General features: G+C 34.9%; 1 protein-coding gene across 8 annotated transcripts; it reads left to right on the top strand.

Moving 5' to 3' along the window:
• The first annotated feature begins 1,386 nt into the window (after positions 1-1,386).
• On the top strand, positions 1,387-18,776 carry LOC114409639. 8 transcript variants are annotated; one of them, XM_028373156.1, is made up of 10 exons: positions 1,387-1,554; positions 1,631-1,781; positions 2,320-2,385; positions 2,666-2,744; positions 3,506-3,583; positions 4,423-4,483; positions 13,901-14,129; positions 14,206-14,336; positions 15,971-16,061; positions 18,579-18,776. In XM_028373156.1, the coding sequence occupies exons 7-10, from the start codon at positions 13,974-13,976 to the stop codon at positions 18,615-18,617; spliced, it is 417 nt and encodes a 138-aa protein (XP_028228957.1). In that variant the 5' UTR covers positions 1,387-1,554; positions 1,631-1,781; positions 2,320-2,385; positions 2,666-2,744; positions 3,506-3,583; positions 4,423-4,483; positions 13,901-13,973; the 3' UTR covers positions 18,618-18,776. The 8 variants fall into 8 exon arrangements, with proteins under 8 accessions (XP_028228957.1, XP_028228959.1, XP_028228958.1 ...); XM_028373158.1 differs by having other exon boundaries at positions 13,934-14,129; XM_028373157.1 differs by having other exon boundaries at positions 13,937-14,129.
• The last annotated feature ends 5,486 nt before the right edge of the window (positions 18,777-24,262 follow it).

The following is a 24,262-nucleotide window of genomic DNA, read 5'->3' on the forward strand; positions in this document are numbered from 1 at the left end:
AACAACATCGATTGGTAGAACATCGTCCTAGAAAATAATGGGATGGCAGTATCATAATTAAGTTGTAAGTTTAAGGACGATCATTAAAATGATCGTCGTAGTGCTTCTCTGTACATAGACGATTTTATCCCACTGTCTTTGAATGGTTATATTTTTATCGTTTTTTTCTCTCTCTTATCTTATCGGTGGCAGTAGAGACCTTTCATTTTTGTGACCCTTTATTTCTTTTCTTATTCTCTCTTCTCTCTCTTAGGCCGAGAATAATTGATTTCATTCTCCTTCAAGAACTCCTCAAGGAGGCGTTTAGCTCTTTCAGGATTAGAACTCTCACATTCAATCTCATAGAGTGTTCTCAAATCAAAACTGGTTTCATCCACCTCCAATTTCAAACCCTTCCAATCCTTTTTCAGTTCCAAATTCCTCTTGCACCCTTTTCAAAACCCTAGACTCCACCGACCCCAACTTTGCCGGCTCCGCCAAGCATTCGCGTCCTCCTCCACGCTCCACCACAATTCCCCATTCCCAAAATTTCTCATTCTCCCTTTCCTCTCCGAACCCTCGATCACTCTCACGCGCTCCTATATTCGCTCCTCCACCGTCACTCTCTCGAACAACCACAACACCATCTTCATCACATGGTCATTTTTTTTCTTTCTAATTCTCTCTCTTCCTTTTTTGTTTATCTGATTTGTTCTCATGCACCAATAACTAAATCCGCGAATTTCAAGATTTTTTTTTTGTTGAATTTTGTTGCATTGGAATTTCTGAGCTGGTTTCGTACTATTTGATCTAATCGTTTAACTTGAACGGTGACTTTTTTAATTTTTTGAAAAAGAATTAATCGTGGCATTTTCAGATCTGATTTTGGTGTCTCGATTGAGTTTTTCCCAAATTGATAGATTAATATGATAGTTATATTGCAAATTTCAGTTTACAACAGCTTGTGATGCGTGATGTGTTTGATATGTGGATAAATCGATTTTGTGATCTGACATGTGGATTGATTCAATTTTTATTTATTTATTTTTATTTTATGAGGCTGAGCATGTGGATTTAACTTGTTTTATGAGATAATTATGCGTGGAATTTTCAAATAAGGCATATATTCTTGTTCTGTTTTTGTTTTTGGTTGCATATATTCTTATTCTTATATTAGATTTATTTTGGTGATGTTTCTTATATTAAATTTATTAATGAGTAAATATGATTTTATTTTGGGATTTAAGTGACGACAAACATAACACGGCTTTTTATTTTTTATTGATGTTTACTTATTTTGGACGATACTGGGGTTGTTGAATTATTATTATTTACTTCGCTAGTTGGCGGCATATTCCTATAATATTTCATTATTCCTATATTTCTTCGCGCCCGATGCATTTTGTTACGCTCTTTTTAGTTGTCTTCTTAACCCATAGCCTCTATTTATTGAATTATGCTGTGAGTCTTTGTTTGTTTGGTGCAATTTTTCCCTCGTGAGTTTAGTAGCTTGTTTGTCTCCATCCATACCTTGTGCTACCTTTGTGTCTCACTCTCCATATTTAACAACTTGAGGTATTTTTATTTTTTTTTGTAAACGGAAGATGGATTTTTTTATTTTTTATAATTTGATTGTTTCACTGTATTTCAGGATAATTGGTTTTAAAGCAGTTGAGCACTCTCCTATGATGATATCTTTACTATTAACATTTTTATGAGACAGCGATGCAATTGTTGTAAAGCAGTCTATTGTTAGTGGCACAAATATCTTCTGTAGTGTTTTTGAGGAGTTCATTGTGCAGGTACTTTCTCTTATCCCTTTGTCTTCCTTCATAATTGCATGCTAATATGCAAAAATACATGCCTGAGTTTTTCTTTAAATGTTCTATGTAGATTAAGTTATCTTTAAGAATGCATCGTGCTGATTATCTCATTGGTCTGTGTATACACGATGATCATGATGGCTCTCTACCTTTTCAACCTTTATCTTTCATTGGGCTTGGGCTTGTATGGAGCTAGCATGATCCATGTATATTAACTATAGAAATGATATGAGGTTATTGATTTCTGTGGGTTCTATGGTCTTATTATTATAATTTGGCTTTAGACCAGATTTATTGAGTGTTGGCATATTGATTATTCCAGTGGTTCTTCTAATGTCATTGTTTAATGAATTATTATTTTTAGGTGGATTTTTCAGCTCCTTTAATGTCCTTTTCCTATTTGTTTTTTAAATAAAGAAGGAATACATCTCATTCCCATTTCATTAAGTGATTGTGCTAAATTTTATCAAGAACTAATGATGTTGTCAGTAATCCATTGTTGTTTTTGGGATGAGAGGTGGCTAGAAGATATTTGGATGTGGATGATTACTTCAAGGATGCTGTTTTTGGGATTTCTATGGAGGTAATTAGCTTTTGATTTTTAATCCATTGTTGTTGCCATTATTGTTTGGGGACTATTGCACATTTATGCCATGTCTTGTTAAGTTTTACTATCTTCTGAAATAGGGAAACTAATTTTAAAAGTTAATCTAATATATTTTAAGAAGCAATGAAGATATTATTGGTTATTTTCATATATTCGAAGAAAATCATTCCTATTCTTTAAATTCCTTCTAAAAAGATTATGTTCTCTCTTTCTCTAAATCTCGCCCTCTAAATTCAATATATTGATTAATTTGTAGGGAACCTTTGTTGAGGGAATAAAGGAAGAGGTTGTACTCTCCCCTGCGCATGCTCTGTCCCTTATAGCTGTCGGAGAAGGTAAATATGCCAGCTAATGCTGAATTATTAAATAATGTGTCATATTTTGTTTTCTGCTTGTGCCTTTAGTAAATTGTTATTGTAGTTTATGTAATTTTAACTGAGTGTCACTGTTAAGATCATGTGAGAGAACACATCCCAGTCATTTCTTCAATGCTTTGTGCTATGCACTTCTATACGGATATGTGCAAAAGAGGGACTTACATAGGTTGTAACAAACTTTCATATGTGGCAAGAAGTGTGAAAAGCATTGAAATAAATTTAGAGACTGAAACGGGATTTATGTGAAGAGGGAAAAAAATGAGGTTGGCAACCAATTGGGTAGTTTTGGGTGGCTCTTGCAAATGGGCAGAAAAGTTTTTCTTCTATAATTTCTTACTTCCTATCTTAGTAGAAAACCATTACATGATAGCAGTAAATATCAATCATATAGATTGACTAAACCAAAAATCTTTGGGCTTGATGTGTGAATTCATATAGCAACCCAAATTGAAATTCTTCTATTTTGTCTTTGAATGGCAAATAAATTGACCTAAACTAAAAGAGAATACGGACAACTTTTACCAATTCTTCAAAATCTTTTCATTTTTTCTTCAGATAATACTATTATAAGCTGATTAGTGATAATTTGATAATTTTATGGCCTACAGTTAAGGTTAGTATATATATGCATTACCATATTTTGCTTTGATATGCTACTCTGCTTAGTGGAAGATCTTTTAGAAACTCAATAAACATAATTGCCATGTCTGCTCCTCTAGTTTATTCCTCAAAGCACATTCCAACAAAGCCAGCAACTTTCACACAAGAAGAAGTGGCTCTTCAATTTCCCAATCCAGGTTCACACACTTATAATGATTTTTTTTCATCCATGTAAAATTATTTTTGTATTTTTAGTTCTTATAAATTATGTTTGTTTTGTTTTTAATCCTTAAATAAAAAAAGTGTTATTTAAAGCATCATGAAGACAAAAAATAAATCAAACATAATCAGTAAAAAATTAAAAATAATTCTATAAAGACTTAAAATAAAATAAAAAATACTCAATTATAAAGATTAAAAAATATTTAAGTCTTAAAATATTTCTGATATGCATAGGACGTCCGATAGATTTATTAATTCTCTGTTTTTAATTAGTCCTAAGGTCACATCTCTCTTCCTTATTTGGCCAACTGATCAGTAACTTGATATGGTTGGGATAGTTCACAAAGTCAAAATGATGAAATGAAACGAAACTACAATGTCTGACTAATTGCTTAAAGACTTAAAGTGCATTGAAGTTGCAATTACAATTTTGCATGTCATTCTAAATTTCCTGTTTTAAAACTAAAACCTGCACATGCCTTTATATTCTGATCTTGTAAAACAATATTCCTCTAGCTTCTTCTGGGGTGGGAATAAAAACATGACTTGAAAATGTTATCTAATTATTTCTTTTATAAAGTTGTGATAAAACATGCAATAGGAATAAGGACAGGTTATGGATTGGAAACAATGGGATGTCTTTGTATTGAATGACTATTTATTAGTATTCTTTTTGAATATTAAAGTTACTCTGATTTGTTTCTTGTCAAATTTTCTTCTTTTGATCATTCTGATTTGCTGGTGATTTCTGGTTCTGTTTATGTGATATAGCTTTACTTTTTGATATTTTGAAACGTTGTCTGCCACTTTTCAGATTACAAATTTTAGAGGGGCAACTCATCAGCCTTTGTTGAAACGTTATGCTGACATCACAGGTACAATCACATTTTCTAAAATTAGTTTGGCCGTCTGTTGAATGTTATTGGTTTTCAGGGGCCTTATTAAAATTTACTTTAAGATTGACAAGGTGATAGATACCAACTGGTAAGGGAATAAGGACTGAATTTTATTCAAAGAAATAGAACAAAAATTACAAATTACACAGGAAATTGAGTAGACTAGTTAATATATAGGTTTCTCCCAAGATGTTTGAGAGCCTGGTCTCTCCCTTCCTAAAAGCCCACTCAAAAACTGCCTACCCCCCCCCCCCTTGTTGTTACTCCAGAATTTATTCTGCAATAACTGCATAAGGCAGTTACGTATGGTCCTAAAAACACACACATAATTTATTCTGCAATAACTGCTTAAAGCAGTTACGTATGGTCCTAAAAACACACACACCTAATTAAAATAACAATTGCTTGAAATAACTACCATAAACAACAACTTAAACAATTCAATCCTATTAATAAATCTTAAGTTTTGGCTCTCCTCTTATAATATTTACTTATAAGAGGCCTAACAATACTCCCCCCCAAAAGAGTCACCTTGTCCTCAAGGTGAAAAGAAGGAAATTGGTGCATGATGGTGTCTACTGGTTCCCAAGTGGCTTCAAAGTCTGGGAGGTCAGTCCATTGAATAAGTACCTCGACAATCCCTGCAGCAGTGTTACGCACGACTTTTACAGTAGCCGATGTTACCTGCAACTCCAACTCCTCCGATAACATAGGTGGTAAAGGTTGAGGATTCACTGAAGGGGAGAGAGCCTTCTTGAGTAAAGAAACATGGAATACCAGGTGGATTTTACCTTCCGGTGGAAGGGCTAACTCAAAAGTAACTGCCCTAATTTGTTTTGTGATTTGGTAAGGACCATAAAAACGTGGACTAAGCTTCTCATTTGTCTTCCTAGCCAATGACCGTAGCCTATATGGCTGTAACTTGAGATACACCCAATCGCCAACATTTAATGGTATTGAACGCCTAGATCGGTCAACATACTTCTTCATTTGATTCTGCGCCTTGGCCAAATTTCCTTTGAGATCATGTAACATTTGGTCCCTGTCATTAATCATCACGTTTACCTCTTCCACAGTTGATGGAATAGTGGCTCCTTTCAAAAGATGGGGTGGGTCACAACCATACAAGGCTTTGAAAGGAGTCAATTTCAGAGAGTTGTTGTAGTTGGTGTTAAACCAAAACTCAGCCCAACTTAACCACTTAGGCCATTGTTGAGGTTTAGTCCCTGTAAGGAACCGCAGATAAGTCTCCAAGCAACGATTGACCACCTCGGTTTGGCCATCTATTTGGGGATGGTAAGCAGAGCTAAATTTGAGTCTAGTGCATGCCAATTTGAACAATTCTGACCAAAAGTGGCTGAGAAAATTTTTGTCATAATCCTATACAATTGATGAAGGGAACCCGTGCAATTTAACTATCTCTTTGATAAAAACTTCAGCATCCTCTTTTGTAGTAAAGGTATGGCTAAGTGCAAGGAAATGAGTGTATTTAGTCAATCTATCAACCACAACTAAGATGACATTTTTTTCGTGAGCCTTGTGTAGCCCTTCAATGAAGTCCATGGATATATCAGCCCACACTTGAGTTGGTATAGGCAATGGTTGAAGAAGTCCTGCTGGAGAAAGAGCTGGATATTTATTCATTTGCCATGACTCACATGTAGCTACATGTTGCTGGATGTCTTTCCGCATTCCCTCCCAATAAACAACTTTTGAAATTTGTTTATAGGTTCTAAAGAAACCCGAATGTCCCCCCATAGCCGAATTGTGAAATTCTTGTAGCAACAATGGAATTCGAGAAGAGCCATTGGGAAGCACTAACCGTCCTTTATAAAACAGTTTCTGGTTCAGAAATTTATAGCCCGGATAGGAATTAATATCTTGTATCAGATCATGAATGATTCCTTGGAGCTTAGGATCATGGTGAATTTTTGTTTCCCAATCTTTTATTTGCTCAAAGTGGACTGCTAGACAAGTGGCCTCAGATATCTTAAGAAGGGGGGGTTGAATTAAGATATTACAAACTATTTCCCCAATTAAAATTCTATCAAGTTATAAATTCCCTTAATAATGAACTTCTTAAATATTGATTCAAATAGAACAATTTGAATATGAATATAAAACAATAATAAATAAAGGAGTTTAAGGGAAGAGAAAGTGCAAACTCAGATTTATACTGGTTCGGCCACACCCTTGTGCCTACGTCCAGTCCCCAAGCAACCCGCTTAAGAGTTCCACTATCTTGTAAATTCCTTTTACAAGTTCTAAACACACAAGGACAATCCTTCCTTTGTGTTTAGAATTCTTTTACAACAAGAGACCCTCGGTCTCTTAATCCCTTTTCAGAATAAAGAAGAAGAGAAGAAGAAATCTCTCTTGAAAGAGATAGATTGAACAATTTGAGCACTCAAATAATTCCTTATTGAATCACAAGTGTTTTGGCCAAGGAATTTGTAAGAGGATAAAACAATTTTGCTTGTTAAGAGGATAAGACCTTTTTGTTCCGAAAAACTCTTAGCAAATTCGTGTCTCATGTCACATATATATAAGCCTTTGATGGCCATTCAAGAAAAAAATGAAAAGATGTGACTGTTGAGAATATTTTCTGAAAATCTTCTCTGGTAATCGATTACAGTACGTGTGTAATCGATTACAAGCTTTAAAATTTGAATTAAAACGTTCAATAACTGCTGGTAATCGATTACCATATATGTGTAATCGATTACACAGTGCAAATTTTGAATTCAAATTTTAATAGCTGTTGTAAATCATTTTTGGCCACAGGTAATCGATTACATCCTCTGGTAATCGATTACCAAAGAGTAAATCTCTTGAAAAACACTTTTTAACTTAAATTACTTGGCCAAACCTTTTGCTACTTCAGTTAGGAATTCTCTTCCTATTTAATATACCCTTCCTAAGACTCTAGAGACTGTCTTGATCATCCATCTTGAATATCTTTAATTTCTTTGTCTTGAATAAAGCTTTGAGAAGCATGTGGTCCTTTGGCATCATCAAAACATTTAGCTTGATCCTTTTTCTACATGGACTAAAGACAAAGCTGAAAATTTCATCTTTCTAGAGAGAGCATCATCCACCCCATTTTCCTTTTTTGGTCTATATTGTATCTCAAAATCCAAACCCATGAGTTTAGAGGTCCACCTGAAATATTCATCACCCATTACTCGTTGTTCAGTTATGAAGTGCCTTCCCAACAAGTAGTGCCTCCATTTTTGGACAGCCATCATAATTGCCATTAATTCCCTCTCATATACTGACTTCATTTGCACCCTGTCGCAACCTGCCCTTCGGCGGGAGGGTGACGCGAGGGCTCACGGGTGTGTCTTCCAAGAAAGGATGATGCACGGAGTCACCACCAACGTTTATTCAAGGAAAACGTCGGAAAAACCGGAAAGACGTGGTCTACGAACTTTAAGTGTGAAAGGTTCGGGAGTGGTATTTACGCACGGGGAAGGTATTAGCACCCCACGCGTCCGTCACAAGGGACGACAACCTTTAATCGAGTTTGCAAAGATGACTTCAAATTGTTTTATTTTCCCTTTTACGTGTCTTTTTGTGTTTTTATGCTTTTTATATTTTTTATGTTTTTGTGGTCGACAAGGGTGTTTCCCTAGCTCCTACGTATTCCTCAATTGTGATAAGGAAATCAGACCTACGTAGCTCTTTCAAAATGGGCGAATCAAGCGATTCTTTTTACTTGGAAGGTGGTCATTTAAGGCGTTGGACCTTAAAATGATCCATTTTACTTGGTGAGAAAGCTAAGGCGTTGGACCTCTAACCATCTCACGAGGTCGACAAAAGCGGGGCTTTTGCTCTTATGTATCCTCCATCGAAGAGGAAATCAGACCTACGTAGTTCTCGCAAAAGCGGTAAAGTTACATGTTGATTTTATGTTTTTGAACGGTCCATGTTAACCGATAAAAGCAAAGATGATCGTTTAAGGCGTTGGACCTTAAAACGGTTTTTAGTGATTTTTTGCAGACAAAGCTTGATTTGTGAATTGATTTTAGCCTTAGTTTTCTTTGGTTATTAGTCAATTGATCCAAGGAAACTTTCAAAGAAAAACGTCCGAATGATTTTTTTGGATTATTTTATTCAAAGATATTTTGATTGTTTTATTATTATTTTGCCTTTTTTTGGTTTAACCGAGATTATAACGTGACTGATCGGTTAGATTTTGTTTTAACAGTGATTAAACGAGATTACAACGCAAATGATCGGTTGAAATTCATTTTATCATTTATTAGGTGAGAAAACGGCTTAAATAAACGGTTAAAGCACTTTAAAATTGGAAGAAAAGAAAACTGAAAGTAAGCGAAATTAAAGTGAAAGTACACAAAACAAGTAGGGACCACTAAGGGTGCATAAAATGAATTGAAAGATTCGATTTCGGGAACTTACTAGTTGAAGACCGAAGAACGATGAAGAACGAACGAAGAACGGTGACGAACGATGAAGAACGATGAAGAATTTCCACAGAATCACTTACGGAAGCGTTACACAAACACTTCGACTCAATTTTTTCTTCACGAAAACGTGTTTTTTGCCCAAAATAGCCGAAATGCATAGCTAAGGGGTGATGAGTATTTTTTGAAACAGCCCCCCTCCCCTATTTATAGGGAAAAGGAGAGGTGTTTGCCGCCCAGAGACTTAATGAAGAAGATTTCTAAGCGCACCCGAATTACTAAGTTTACCCCCCTTTTCGTATTTTATAGAAAAGTTACGGAAGTGTTTCGGATTTGATTTTCATCTTTTTTTTCTCTTCCCTTTCACCAATGTTAAGTGAAATATGCTTACCCAAGGTTTTTCGGAAATTTTACGGAAGCATTACGGAAGCCACAGAAGCCCCGAAAACCATTTTTCAAAAGCGTGGAGGAGCTTGCCGCCCAGTTGCTTCCTCCTTAAGCAACCCAACCTAGGCCTAGACTCAAAATGCTATTTACACCCCTATCTTGATAAGTTCACCCCCTTTTTTCGTAATTTACGGAAAAGTTACGGAAGCCTATAGGACTTGGTTTTCTTCTTTTTTTCTCTTCCTTCTCACCCATATTAAGTGAAATATGCTTATTTAGGGTTATGGGAATTTTACGGAAGCATTACGGGTGTCCCGGAAGCCCCGAAAGCCCATTTTTTAACTAAACGGGGGAGGTGGTTGCAACCTAGCTAGGTTGCTTCCACCTTAAGCAAGAAAATGCCCAGAAACCTCTAGAAGAACCAGATTTGAAAATTATTATTTGCACCCCCATTTTACTAAATACACCCCCTTTGCCCCTTTTTTGCTGATTTTTTTTCCCGTAACGTTACGGAACTTCACGAATTATGTAACGATACTTGTTTTCTTTTCGTAATGTCACGAAACTTTACGGATTATGCAACCATCCCCTCTTCAGCTTTTGGAATGCTACGGAACTTTACGGATTGTACAATAATGTTTCCTTTCGACTCCCGACATTTCGCGGAACTTCACGGATAGCTTAACGATGGGTGTCAAGTTCCTCGAAGCGGTCGAGCGAAGGTTGTATGACATCAAACAGTGGTACCCGGACGAAATTAGGGTATGACACACCCTATCAGATAAAGTTTGGCTGAGAAAAGCCATAGGTTTGCCCTCCTGCATTAGAACTGCTCCTAGCCCTTTGTTGGATGCATCTGTTTCTATAATAAACGTTTTGGAAAAATCAGGGACTGTCAGAATAGGCAATTCAGCCACAAATTGCTTTAAGTTTTCCAAGGCAACTTGTGCTTCATCATTCCACTGAAACTTATCTTTCTTCAACAATTGAGTCAAAGGTCGGGCTATCTTACCATAGTCCTTAACAAACCTTCTATAGTAACCCGTCAACCCCAAAAATCTCCTCAGAGCCTTAACATCCTTGGGTATAGGCCAGTCCAACATAGCATCAATTTTCCGGAGGTCTGCTGCAAAAATGATGAGAGTTTGGCTAAAAGTACATTTTTTCTTATTAGCAAACAACTGGTTCTCCTTCAACAATGCCAAAATAGCCCGTAAATGCTCCTTATGGTCATCCTCACCTTTGTTGTAAACCAGAATATCGTCAAAGAAAACAAGTATAAATTTCCTCAAATATGGCTTTAGCACCTCGTTCATAAGAGATTGGAAGGTGGAAGGTGCATTGGTGAGTGCAAATGGCATGACAACAAACTCATAATGCCTTTCATGAGTCCGGAAAGCCGTTTTATGAATGTCCTCCTCACGCATCTTGATCTGATGGTAACCGGATCATAAATCCAACTTTGAAAAGACCACCGCTCGTCCCAATTCATCAAGTAGTTCGTCTATAATAGGAATAGGAAACTTATCTGGTATAGTAATCTTGTTAAGAGCCCGATAATCTACACAAAAATGCCATCCACCATCTTTTTTCTTCACCATGATTATAGGACTAGAATAAGGACTAACGCTAGTTCTAATTATACCAGAGTTAAGCATATCATCTACTAACCTTTCAATTTCATTTTTCTGGTAATGTGGATACCTATACGGTCTGATGTTAGGAATATTAGACCCTTCCTTCAACCGAATCGCATGATCTTGCCTCCTAGGGGGTGGCAATCCTTTTGGGTCTTGAAAGACTGATTCATACTCTTCCAAAATCGATTCTGTCCAAGCAGGATAAATTGATGACTCTCTACCTTCCCCTTGCAAGTGACAGCACTTCACCAGGAATCCTTGATCTTGATCACTTAGAGTCTTTAGGATAGATTTTAAAGAGGCTACAACCCTAGTTAAAGCCGAGTCTCCCTTCAATGTGTGGTATCCGTTCGCAACTCGAATTTTAAGAGTTAATTCACGAAAATTTGCTCTTACTTCTCCTAAACTAGCCAATCATTCCATTCCCAACATCACATCCACTCCTCCAAGATCAAAGACATAGAAATCTTGTGAATTTTTAGACCCTGCATCTCCAATGTCAATTCGGAACATATCTCTTCACAATCTTGCTTTCTCCCATCACCCACCTCTACAGTATAGATGGAGGTTGCATTCATATCTAATTCCTGTTGTTTCACAAACGTGGCTGAAATAAAATTATGTGAGGCTCCACAATCAATAAGTACCATGACTTGTTCCTTCCCAATCTTACCCCACAACTTAATTGTTTTCTTTGATGAAAGGCCATCAATACTACACATAAATAACTGGAGGTCTTTTGGCTCCCCCTCTTCCTCAATTGCATTAGTATCCCCTGTTGTACCCACTTCTTCATCCTCTCCGGTCAACACTAAAACTTGTAACTGTTTGTTGGCACACACATGGCTTAGACCAAACTTTTCATCACACCAGAAACACAATCCCTTCCTAGACCTCTCTTGTAACTCCACATCTATTAACTTTCTAAAGTTTCTTCCTCTGAAGGTATTGGAAACCTTCACTACACTTCCCTCTCCGGTAAAACTTCCAGTCCCGGACACATTGGATTGTTGCTTCGCTCCCGGTTCCCACGTCACTGTGCGGTTACTGCTGTACGTCCTCATTGACCTGCTCATTGCACTTGTTGGATTTCCCCCCTTGATGGACAACTGGTTTTTCTCATCCACTCGCTGTGCACAATCCATTAAATCAGACAAACTTTCTGTTGGATGGAGCTTTAACTCTGCCCTAATTATTTCCTTTAGTCCATTCAAAAAAATGCCTCTCAAGTACGTTGTTTCTGCACTCTTTAACGGACCAGCATAGAGTTCAAACTTCTCTTTGTATTCTTCCACTGAACCTGTTTGTTTGAGACTCAGCAGCAAATCAAAAGGACTGTCAACCAAGGTGGGTTGGAAATGCCTAATAACCGCTGTCTGAAAATCCTCCCAATTTGGATGGTGCGCAGAAAACTCCCACCATTGATACCAAGTCAGCGTTTTCCCTTCCATTGCTACCATAACCGTCTAGAACTTTTCCTCTCCAGACATCCCCGTCAAATCAAAATACCTCTCTACTCTGGTTGTCCAACCATATGCATCCTCCCCATCTAAAATAGGTATCTCTAACTTCCTCCATCTATCCACTTTGTGTCGTCCTCCATTGTGACTTCCGTGTGTTTCACCTTGAGGAATTGAGTGGCTGTGTTCGCTGCTCGCTTTTTCCTGTCTTGCACGGATTTCTTGCACTGCGACCTGCACTTCCCTTAACTGTTCAGCGCTCTTCTCTATTGTTTCACGCATCGCCAGTAAGCCTTCAAACCCCCTCTCCAATACCTCCATTCTAGCCTCCATGCTACGTGTTGACACCATGAATTTGTCTCTAGGAACTTGTTGTTCTGATACCAGTTGATAGATACCAACTGGTAAGGGAATAAAGACTGAATTTTATTCAAAGAAACATAACAAAAATTACAAATTACACAGAAAACTGAGTAGACTAGTTAATACATAGGTTTCCCCCAAGATGTTCGAGAGCCTGGTCTCTCCCTTCCTGAAAACGCACTCAAAAATTGCCTAACCCCTCCTTGCTGTTACTCCAGAATTTATTCTACAATAACTGCTTAAGGCAGTTACGTATGGTCCTAAAAACAAACCCAAAATTTATTTTGCAATAACTGCTTAAGGCGGTTACGTATGGTCCTAAAAACACACACACCTAATTAAAATAACAACTACTTGAAATAACTACCATAAACAACAACTAAAACAATTCAGTCCTATTAATAAATCTTAAGTCTTAGCTCTCCTCTTATAATATTTACTTATAAGAGGCCTAACACAAGGCTTCTCCGACTATAAGCCATTCTATGCATGAACTCCAAATGCAAGAAAATGAAGATGAAGATGAAGTTGAAGTTGAAGATGAATATTATCTCGAGGAAGATGATGCTTCTGAAATAAGTACTGATGATGAAAACTAGTTTGTTTTTTTTCTAGAGGTAATTACATACATAAGAGTTTTTATTATGACTTTTGCATTTGTTCATACCAAAATTGCTAAAGTGGATAAATAGTGTGTTTATATTGGTGGCGAGAAACTCAAAATCATGGTGGCATCATGAAAAACTAGAAGCAACTGTGTTGCTTTGCCTTTAACGTGAAAAATCTGTATTGATTTTGGCAAAAGTGAAGCCAAACCAAACATGCTAAAATGTGGTTAAATAAAGATGATTTTAACTGAGTCTGGAGATCCTGAAAAACCCATTCTGCAATTGTTTGGGAATTTATTATCCTCTTTTGAGATTGCTTAAATTATTGATAATAATGTATTGTTTTTCTTTTGCCACTTATTGCCAATAAACCTTTTCCACATCATTAATTCTTAAAACTCAATGAGGATCTCAGTCAGATTCTAGACTTGGGCATAGCTGATATTGCGCAAAAACTACTTGATTTATGCAAATTTTTGTTAACCTAAAGAATTTCTTCTTTGCTTCTTAGCCTATCATAATAAAAAGACTATTTTGCAATTAGTAGCCACTATCTAAATTGCTTCTTAGCTGGTATATTTGGAATGGGATTCTTGGAAGCTGCATATGTGGATAACGGTGCTGTGGATGTCCAAGAAAGTGCTAAGAAGGAACGTGAGCGAATTGAGGAGTTGCTTAGAAGTAGAGGAATTAGATATGGCTCTTACCCTCGTTTCACTGTTTACGTTAAAGGCCAAAAGGTTCAACTTCAACCTCTCTTTTTCTTCACTCACATTGAAAGTCTAACTATATCTGATGCTGGAATTACAATTATAGGTCAGTATTAAGTTTCAAATTCCTCCTAATTGTGAAGTTTCACAACTTATCGCAAATCTTACTGCACATCTTGGAACAAAAGCTGAAGGCCATGGTGGTGGTTCAGACATGTTATTACGAGCTTGGGACAGGTACTTCATTCTCAATTTCTGTAATTTAGGGAATATTAGCACTTAGCAGGCATGTTTATGGCTTATGGTACATTGAGTGTCATATTGGATCATCTAATGTGAATCCAAATATGCTATACTAACTTATATGTGATGATACTGTTTCTGATATGCTTTTTCATTTTTTTTAACTATTTAAATTTTAGTTTTAGAATCATGCAATAAAATAAAACCACAGTCTGTTAAATTTGAGGAATAAAAAAAGTGTATGTTAAGTGTACATTCTCGGATGTTCGTTTATCATTTTTCTTTAATCTATGTAGGCTAGTTCTTTTTTTTTTTTTCATTTCCTCTATGAGAAAAAATAAAAATTGTTCTCTACGGTCTAGGGCCAAATGTCAACTGACATGTTGCATCATTGAATTGGTCCATGGTTAGATAATTATTTTTAGAAAATTCTACTTTTTATTGACTAAACTAAAAATAAAAACAAACATTTTACAGTTATTAACATATTCATCTTATTTTTATATTTTAATCAACCCATAGATATTTAATTTGATTTTAATAATTATTTTATATTAAACTAATGTTAGGATTTAACTATAGAGTATTTTTTTAATTATGTATAGCTATCCTTATATGTCTGCAGTTTGCCAATTGAGAAAACAAGATCATCATGTGTTCTCAATCTTCAAAACTTCTTGAAAGGAGTTTTTTAATTTTTTCGCTCTACTTGATAACTGTTAGCTAGGTGGTGATCATGACGATTACTTTTGAAATAAAATATCTAACAACATTGAATATTCATCCACTTGGGGGCTACTTAACTACTATAATTTAGTGTTCTTCTTTGAACTTACTCTGTACTTCTCCCTTTTGTTTTTATTTTTTATTTTACTTGTATGCGGTTTCTACTTTGTATTTTCTATTGGAATTGTAGCCTTGTAGGACACTTTTTTTTGTCATATTTTCCATGTTGGTGGGTTGTTTAGATTTTTTTTTTTTTTTTGCATTTGTAGGTGTTTTTGCTGTTTTATTTAAAGAATGAGTTTGAACATTTCCTTTTTTATTCTATTCTGTTCATTTTTGGGGGAATTAGGTGCTTATTTAAAGAAGGCAAAATTACACTTTTTTGTCTCTCAATTTATCTCTAATTTCGGATTTGGTTCCCCTATAATTTAATTCACAAATTTAGTCCTCCAGATTTATAAATCCCTACAAAATTGATCATAAAAACCCGATTTGGACGTTGATCGTTGACCTCAAACGTTGACTGCCACGTGTCAATGCCACTAGGGGACTAAATGTGTAAATTAAACTATAGGAGGACCAAAATCAAAATTGGAGTAAAACTTGGGGACCAAAAGTGCAATTTTACCTACAAAAAATGAAGTATTTACAGGAAATCACTCAGACGTTGACACGTGGCATTGACATGTGACATTGACACGTGACAGTCAACGTCTGAGGTTAACGGTCAACGTCCAAATCGGGTTTTCAAGACCAATTTTGTAGGGATTTATAAAATTGGGGGACCAAATTTATGAATTAAATTATAGAAAGATCAAATCCATAATTAAAAATAAAGTGAGAGACGAATTTTGTAATTTTGCCTTTAAAGAATGAGTTTGAACATGTCCTTATGTTATTAGGCTCCATGAGGAGTTCTTTCTTCGAGGGGAAGTTATAATGGAACAAGGAAATGTTGTGGATCAACTATATTTTGTCTGCCATGGAGTAATGGTATGATTTTATATTTCCACGAACCCATTTGCAATTGCTCAATTTCTATTTTTTTTTTCTGCTAAGGTTTCTGATATTTTTAGTTATAGCTTCTTAATTATTTGAATTATAGGCATGCTTTCTATGCTTGTCTTTTTAGCCATTGGACATGATTTTTATGATTTGGTTATTTTCATCTCTTTTTGATCAAATTTTATTCTCCTAAGCATATTTTAAGCATGGAGCAGATGCTGCTTATTAATAATCTATAATTCTACATATTTAAATATTGAATCATGATGAGCAGAAAACTATAGAAGGAAAGAGAGGTAAAGAAAAGGAAGACTAAGTATAAAGAAATTAGAGGTTGAGAAGGAGAGCGATAAAGGTTAAGACAAATTGACAAAAGAGTAGATATATATTGGCCTGGGAATTTAAAAGCGGGTAAATTCTTTTAATGCTTTGAGAATTTGATGTTAATTAATTTAAGTGTGTGATTGACTAAATAAAAAAATCAGCAAAATAAAAATTAAATAAAAAACTGGTAAACTAAATAAAAGAAAAAACTAGTGGATAATTAATTTACATTAACTTGTATTGGGCTGTATAGAATTATAAGAGGAGCCCCATAGAAGAATTCGAACCCACTATTAATTTTTAGCCAAAAAAAGTAGTGTTACTAACTTGTAAGAGTAATAGCATATAATGAAATTAGCTGGAGATAATTAAAACTAGATATGCATATTGTGCAGACATAGCAATATATTGAAATTAAATAAGTTTTATAGTAGGCAGCTTCGTTTCTTACTTTTTTTTTAATTTCATATTTATTTATTTATTTATTTATGAATATTTGTATAATTATATTTTTTCTCAATTTATATTTTAGGCAAATTTAAAATTGTTCAGAGTTATTTATTACTTGTAAATAGTCATATTTAAAAGTTGTCATAACTAGTAATATATTACTGCCTTTTTCAGCACTAATTTGCTAATGAGATTCTATTTTCCTATAAAGGAATGGAAGTGTGGTTAGAATTTTTAGGAGCATTCCTGCTGATGTTCTTTGTTGTAGTTCTTTAAGAGTTAATAGTCTTATTAGAAATCATGCCCAAAGAATAGTCTTATTAAAAAAAATTCTGATTGTCCAGACATCTGAAGGACTATTAATTTATTTACTTAAACATTCACTTATATTTTATAACAGTGATAATATATTTTGCTTTGTAAAGCATCAACATGTGTGGACCCCTGGAAGAATTAATGTTTGTGATGACGTGAGTAATGAGAAAGAACTGCTATGCTTACTTGTTAGTGGCGTTTAAGGAATTCTTGTGATAAATTAAAAAAAAAAAAAAAACTGTTATGCTAGCTCAAACACTCATGGCTCAATCGGGGAAATCTGAGGATTTTAAGGGTAGAGAATAGATTTTTTTATCTATACAAAACAAAGATAGTATTAAATAATTTATAATAATTTGTATATTATTTTATATTTAATTAATTGAATTAGACTTTTTCAATAGAATAGAGTGTTGATATTTGAGTTCAAAATAAAAGTATTGATATTTGTTCCATTAAAATTTTTGGTCCATTGTCCATCCAATATACTTGATTAACAGCATGTATAAATATGATTAATCTTATTTTATTAGTAGTTAAAAAATATATAATACAATTTAAAATTTAATAAATATTGATATGTAGTTAAGAGTTGGTTAAATTGACATGCAATCATTGTTGGTCCTAAGGAATGTTTGGAGGGGTGATGACACTAAACTTATGATTGAAGGGTACAAAAAACATACTTTCAAATAATTAAGGGATTAGTGTAATATATAAGGTGTTTGACCCCCCTTTAATTCAAATCTGGTTCAACCCTGTAATATGGCCAATCTATGCTCCTCTCATTTGCATCATTAATAGGCAATTTGGCATGTGCCCCTTGTTAATCTGCTACACTAATATCAGTTCCTCTTTCAATCATTTTATTTGAAAACTAGAGTTGATGAAAATATATAATACTACATAGCCTATGAAAATATAATATTACATAGCCTGTGAAAATTTTAAAAATCAACTTGTTTTTGTTACATAGCCTGTGAAAATATGATATTACATAGCTTGTGAAACTTCTTATTGACTATGTCCCAACTTGTCATTTCAATTGTTGATTTGTAACTGCTATTTATTATGTTCTTTTTCTCCAGTTTGCTTTGATGCAAGTGTGAATGTGAAGACATTTATAAGACTAATACTTGATAAGTTGTAAATCTGTGGGTTTGTTGGCATTTCATTAGTGATTCAGTGAGTCTATGCATGACTATGATTTTATCCTTTGCAACCTAAAGCATTATCAGTCCAGAAGGTTGTGGCTGAATTTAATTTCATGATAACTTCTCTTATATTGTAGCCTTTTTGGTTTTAATGCTGGGAAGTTGAAAATGGAAAAGAGGATAAATCTGAGCATGAGTGATCCTGATCTTGTTCCATTTATTATCTAGGTTCTTAAATTCATTCCATTTTTTTTCAATTTAGGTTGTTTGGAATTATTATCTTCGAAGGCCGTTCGCATGATGAAATTGGTGCTTAATGGTGTGGATACGACTTTCATTAACCTCATTCAACTTTGCTTAATTAAATTTGACTTCACATGTTTTTATTAAGTTAGCCATATATATTTGTACTAACCACATTTTGTTAGCAAAAAAATAAAGAATGATTGCTTAAAGTTAATTTTGGTTAAAAATGAAATGGGTATCATCTATGAATATCATTTGATATATCAATTTTATAAGACGGTTCTTAGCTAAGACCATCTTAGAAAAGACACTTTTAAAACGGTTGTTAGCCAACGACCATCTTAGAAATGATACTTTCTAAGATGGTTGTTAGTTGGAACCGTCTTAGAAAGTCCACATTCTAAAATGATTGTTTGCTAACGACCATCTTAGAAAGGATACTTTCTAATACGGTCGTTAAGTGAGACCGTCTTAAAAAGTCTCTACTTTTTAAGACGGTCATTTGCTGACAACCGTCATAGAAAGTTAGACTTTTCTACGATTGTTGTTTTATAACTGTCGTTAAAAGTCTCAAGTTTTAACGACATAAGATATAAAGATGATTTGAAACTGTCGTTGAATGCCTCTATTAACCGTCATTAAATGCCTTTTTTATAGTAGTTGCTTGCTCTATGTTGATCGAGATAATTGATTGTCAATTGGTGTAATTGATTACCAAGATTTTGGAAATGCAAAACAAAGGGTATTTGATTGAATTAATCAATTACAAGGTTTGGTAATTAATTATAGTGATTTATTAGTTAAAATTTATAAATACCCTCTCCTGTTCTTTCTCTCTCGTGACTTCTTTTACGAACCTTAACTTTTGAAATCGCTTTCTAAGAGTCAAAAAAAGTTTTTTTTTTCACTGCATTCCTCCTGAGAGACTAAGATGCCTAAGAACCACACAATCTTCATGATGTATTGATCATCATAGTTAAAGCTTGAAGAGTTTCAATCTATACTGAAGGTGTACTCAATCCTTTAACTAATGATTTCTTTGTTGAAGTTTAATCTTGGTTAGGCTTACCAAGAATAGAGTTGATAGGGTTTCAACCCTTAGAGTTTTCTACTTGTTGGGTTCAAGTTGGAAGGGAATTTTTTGAATTTATTTGATTGTGCAATGTGCTTGTAATATTTGAAATATCCAACTAGGGTTGTAGGGTATAACTGGATGTAGGTCAGAAATGGTTGAACCAATATAAATCTTGTTTATGATTCTCCCGTTCTCTATCTTTTGCTTTGCAATCACTATATTGACAATTGGCATTGAAATTTGATTTTATCCAAACTCTGATTTTAAAGGTTATGTGTTAATTGGTTTTTCTTGTTCAAAAACTTTGTTTATGAAGCAATTTTGAGAAAACCTTGATTCACAAAAATAGGTTTACCTATTTTAACTAAATTTTAAAAAGATCTAGTAAATTTTGAAGGAATCTATTCAAACCCTCCCTTTCTTGATTCTCGACTTAAGATGGTGGAACCTGTTTTGGTGAAAACCACCTTTTAGCCACTGCCTCTATTTATTAAATTTTGAAATTACATAGGAAAATAGAGATTTAAATTTTCATAAAATTTGGGCAAAGTCTCGTATGTATTTGGAGCTCTCCCAAACAACTTACAACGCAAAATCAATAAGAAAAGAGGAGCATGCATTCAATTCAAAACAGATTTCACAACAAACAATTTTCCTATCAAAACCATTTTCACTCTTCAAAATAATTTTTAGAGCAAAGCAACAACAATGGAGGCACATGTACGACTATGGTTGCCTTTCCTAGGCAACCATGGGGTTGAATTCACAAGGAAGAACCCCTCCTCCTTTCCTAGGGATAGTTACACGAGTAAAAGAGAGAAGGGGTGAGGGATGTAACATCCTGATTTTCGTACTGTGGAAAGTTTCTAGTAAAAACAGGTAACATTTGAATGATAATTAATGTTATAACATTTTAAGTAGTGAAATAATTGTTTTATGTGTGTGTGCGACATCCTTGAATGGATATGATGACAATCCTGAAATCAAGAGAATGCATACAAGTTTTGCTCTACCATTCACTCATCCCTTTCTCCTCCTTTCTTTTTGAATTTATGCTTAATTTTAAGTCTTGAAAATATAACATCTTGATTTCTTAAAATACCCATTTTTCTCTCCCCCTTTGGCAACATCAAAAAATCCAAAGTGCACAAAACATACATAATTTTAAAAACATATACAAAGCATATTTTGTAAAATAAGCATAAAAGATTCTAAACCATTCATGAAGCAAGACATAAACCAAATTATAATGCAAATCACATAGTCATATATCACAATCCATAAATGTTCAATCATACTAAGCAAATACTAAAAATACTAAGTGTTCAAATATCATAAGCATGTAGCCAAATACAAGGCTTTAGAAACAAAATATAATACTAATAATAAAGTTTAAACTGATGGTGGTGGAGGTAAATCAAGGCAGTCGCGAATGATGGTGACATCTTCTTCAACCTTTGTGATCCTTGAGTCCATTGCATCGAATCACATGTTCACTTGTTGTTCCAAAGCATCAAACCTCTCACCAACATAGGTTTGGAGTCCATCAAACCTGTCCAAAATACTTTGAAGGAGAGAAAAGTCTCCTTCAACCGGTAATTGTCCTTCATCATCATTTGGTTGAGTACCCTTTTTTACCCAAGAGCCATCACGCTCTTTGCGGTATCCAAAGGACGCAACCACAGCAGCACCGATCAAGAAAGATCTCTTGATTGGAACATAAGGTTCAGAATCAAGAGGGATGTTGAAATGTTGAAGGAAAAGAGTGACTAAATGTGGATATGGTAAAGGAGCATTTAATCGCAATGCCTTATGCATGCGATATCAGACTAGATGTGCCCAATCAATTTGTCGGCCGGTATGAAAAGCCCACATGACTATAAGATCTTCTTCAGAAACCTGTGCAAGGTTTGAAGATATTGGGAGTAAAATACAAACAATAAGATAGTGAAGGATGCGGCTTTCAAGAGCCAATGAACTGGCAAGAAGCCTTCCGGTCATATCCGCTTGTTGGTGCAAACCAACCGGCGGGCATCATGCAGAGAAAAATCAAACTTCCAATCATTTTCTAGTGCACCTTCAAATGGTACACCTTCGCTAGATAATTGGGTCAAATCATAGAAGAGGGATTGGTCAATGACCATCTTTATCCCATAAAATTCGGAAATCAAGGTACTTTCTTGAATTTCCAGATTAGAATAAAAAGTTTTTACCAATTTAGAATACACATGTAGTTTTAAAGACATAAAGGGAATGAGATTTGAGTTTTGAAATGCTTGAATGCATTCGAAACTCGCATCATAAAAGAAATCCATATCTATGAACTTAGGATCAATGATAGAACGAGAGGAAAGGAGGTTTGTGTACCATGTACATTGTTCTTCCGATGAGAACAATGAGGATGAGGAAATGGAGGAAGGAATTGGAATATCCTGAGCCTCAGAGTGTCGTTGGCTTCTACTTGAAGCAAAAGAACATCACCTAGACGAAGATGCTCTGATACCACATGATGTAGCTCCATGTAGAGCTTGTAGGCCTTGGATCTTCTTCATCAATGGAGTCCTTTGATTTTTGAAGATCAATGGCAGCAGAATGAAGATGGAAGAAAGATGATTGGAGACGCCTCTTCAAGGAGAAGATGAGTCAAGAAGAAGCTCACCATCATAGGAAGCCATGGATAAGAGCTTGAAGGTAGGAGAAGATGAGTAGAAAAAGAGGGAGAGAAGGAGCACGAAATTTTGTGCCTCAAATGAGGTCTGAACATTGAAGTGTAATTCTCAAATGATCAATGTTAAAAGAAATGCACACACATGACCTCTATTTATAGCCTAAGTGTCACACAAAATTGGAGGGAAATTTGAATTTCTATTCAAATTTCACTAGAATTTGAAATTGAATTTGTGGAGCCAAAATTTCACTAATTATGATTAGTGAATTTTAGCTATGGTTCAGCCTACTAATCCAACATCAAGTTCAAGATTCTCCGCTAAGTGTGCTTAGGTGTCATGAGGCATGTAAAGCATGAAGGACATGCACAAAGTGTGACTATATGATGTGGCAATCGGGTGTAGCAAGCAAATGCTCACCTCCCCCTCTAAAATTTAATTGGATTAGGCTTCTCCCAATTTAATTAAATTTATTTACCAACACACACATCAAATATTCACTTAATGCATGTGAAATCACAAAACTACCCCTAATACAAAAACTAGTCTAGGTGCCCTAAAATACAAGGGCTGAAAAATCCTACATTTCTAGGGTACCCTACCTACATTATGGAGCCCTAAATACAAGGCCCAAAAATAATGAAATCTTAATCTAATATGTACAAAGATAAGTGGACCCAACCTTGTACCATGGGCCCAGAAATCTACCCTGAGGTTTATAAGAATCCTAGGGCCTTCTTTAGGAGCTCTAGCCCAATCCTCTTGGAGCCTCTTGCTCATGGCTCTAGTGACTGGTCCCTTCCTAGGGAGGATTGCATCAATGAGGCATGTAAAACATGAAGGACATGCACAAAGTGTGACTAAGATAAGGACTTAGTAAATTTTTTAAAAGAATCTCAATTTGATTGCTATAATTTGGCCTCAAAATCTTTACTGTCCAAATTCTTCTATTAAAGTTAAATCAGTTTTGAAATCTCATTTTGAACTGATAATCGATTACCAGGTTCTTGTAATCAATTACTAGAGAGTTTGTGAAAATGGCATATTGAAAATTTTGAACTGATGAACTCACGATACAAAATTATTTGAAATTTGGTCTGTGTAATTGATTACAAAAGTCATATAATCGATTACCAGTGAAGAGATTTCAGAAAAACTATTGAAAAGTCACAACCCTTCAAAGATATGATTGTTTAATCGATTACCAGAGTCATGTAATCGATTACCAGTGAAAAAGTTTCAGAAAATCTTTTGAAAAGACACATCTCTTCAAATTGTTTTGAACAGGCACTAATAGAATTCTTAGAGAACTTAACTTTCAAAACCTCTCTAAACATCTTTGGCCAAACTCTTGCAAATTATTGAGAAATCTTCTAGGAACTTCAAGTTGTATCATATGCTCTAAAAGAGAGAAATCATTTTGTTCATCTTATAAAACTCAGTTGTAATCAAGAGATTGTTTGTCTCTTGGCGTGTGAGAAACTCAAACACAAGGGTGAGGGATCCCAAGGTGTGTTCAAAGATTGTAAATGATTTACAAGGATAGTGGAAAATCTCAAGTGGGTTACTTGAGGACTGGACGTAGGCATGGGAAGTGATCGAACCAATATAATTCGAGTTTGCAATTCTATCTTCCCTTATCTCGTTTATTTTATTGTAATTTACTTTGTCTTACACATTTATAGAACATTGTTAAATTGATTACTGCTTCTTCTTCTACATTCTAAATCTATCACATATCATTTAAAAGGGGATTAAAACTTGTTGGTAAAAAAAAATTTAAGACTTAATTCACCCCCCCCCCCCTTAAGTTATTGAGGTCACTTGTTCAACAATCTTCAAAGTGAACAGTCACCAACTAAAGCTTTTCCATGAGAGCCCTCAACTGGAAGAGGAGTTTGTGGCATACCTCTCTTTGGTCTTGCTAATTTTATGTAATGATGTGCCTTGAATGACACT

The sequence above is a fragment of the Glycine soja genome, chromosome 4 (assembly GCF_004193775.1).
Source record: "Glycine soja cultivar W05 chromosome 4, ASM419377v2, whole genome shotgun sequence".
Lineage (NCBI taxonomy): Eukaryota > Viridiplantae > Streptophyta > Magnoliopsida > Fabales > Fabaceae > Glycine > Glycine soja.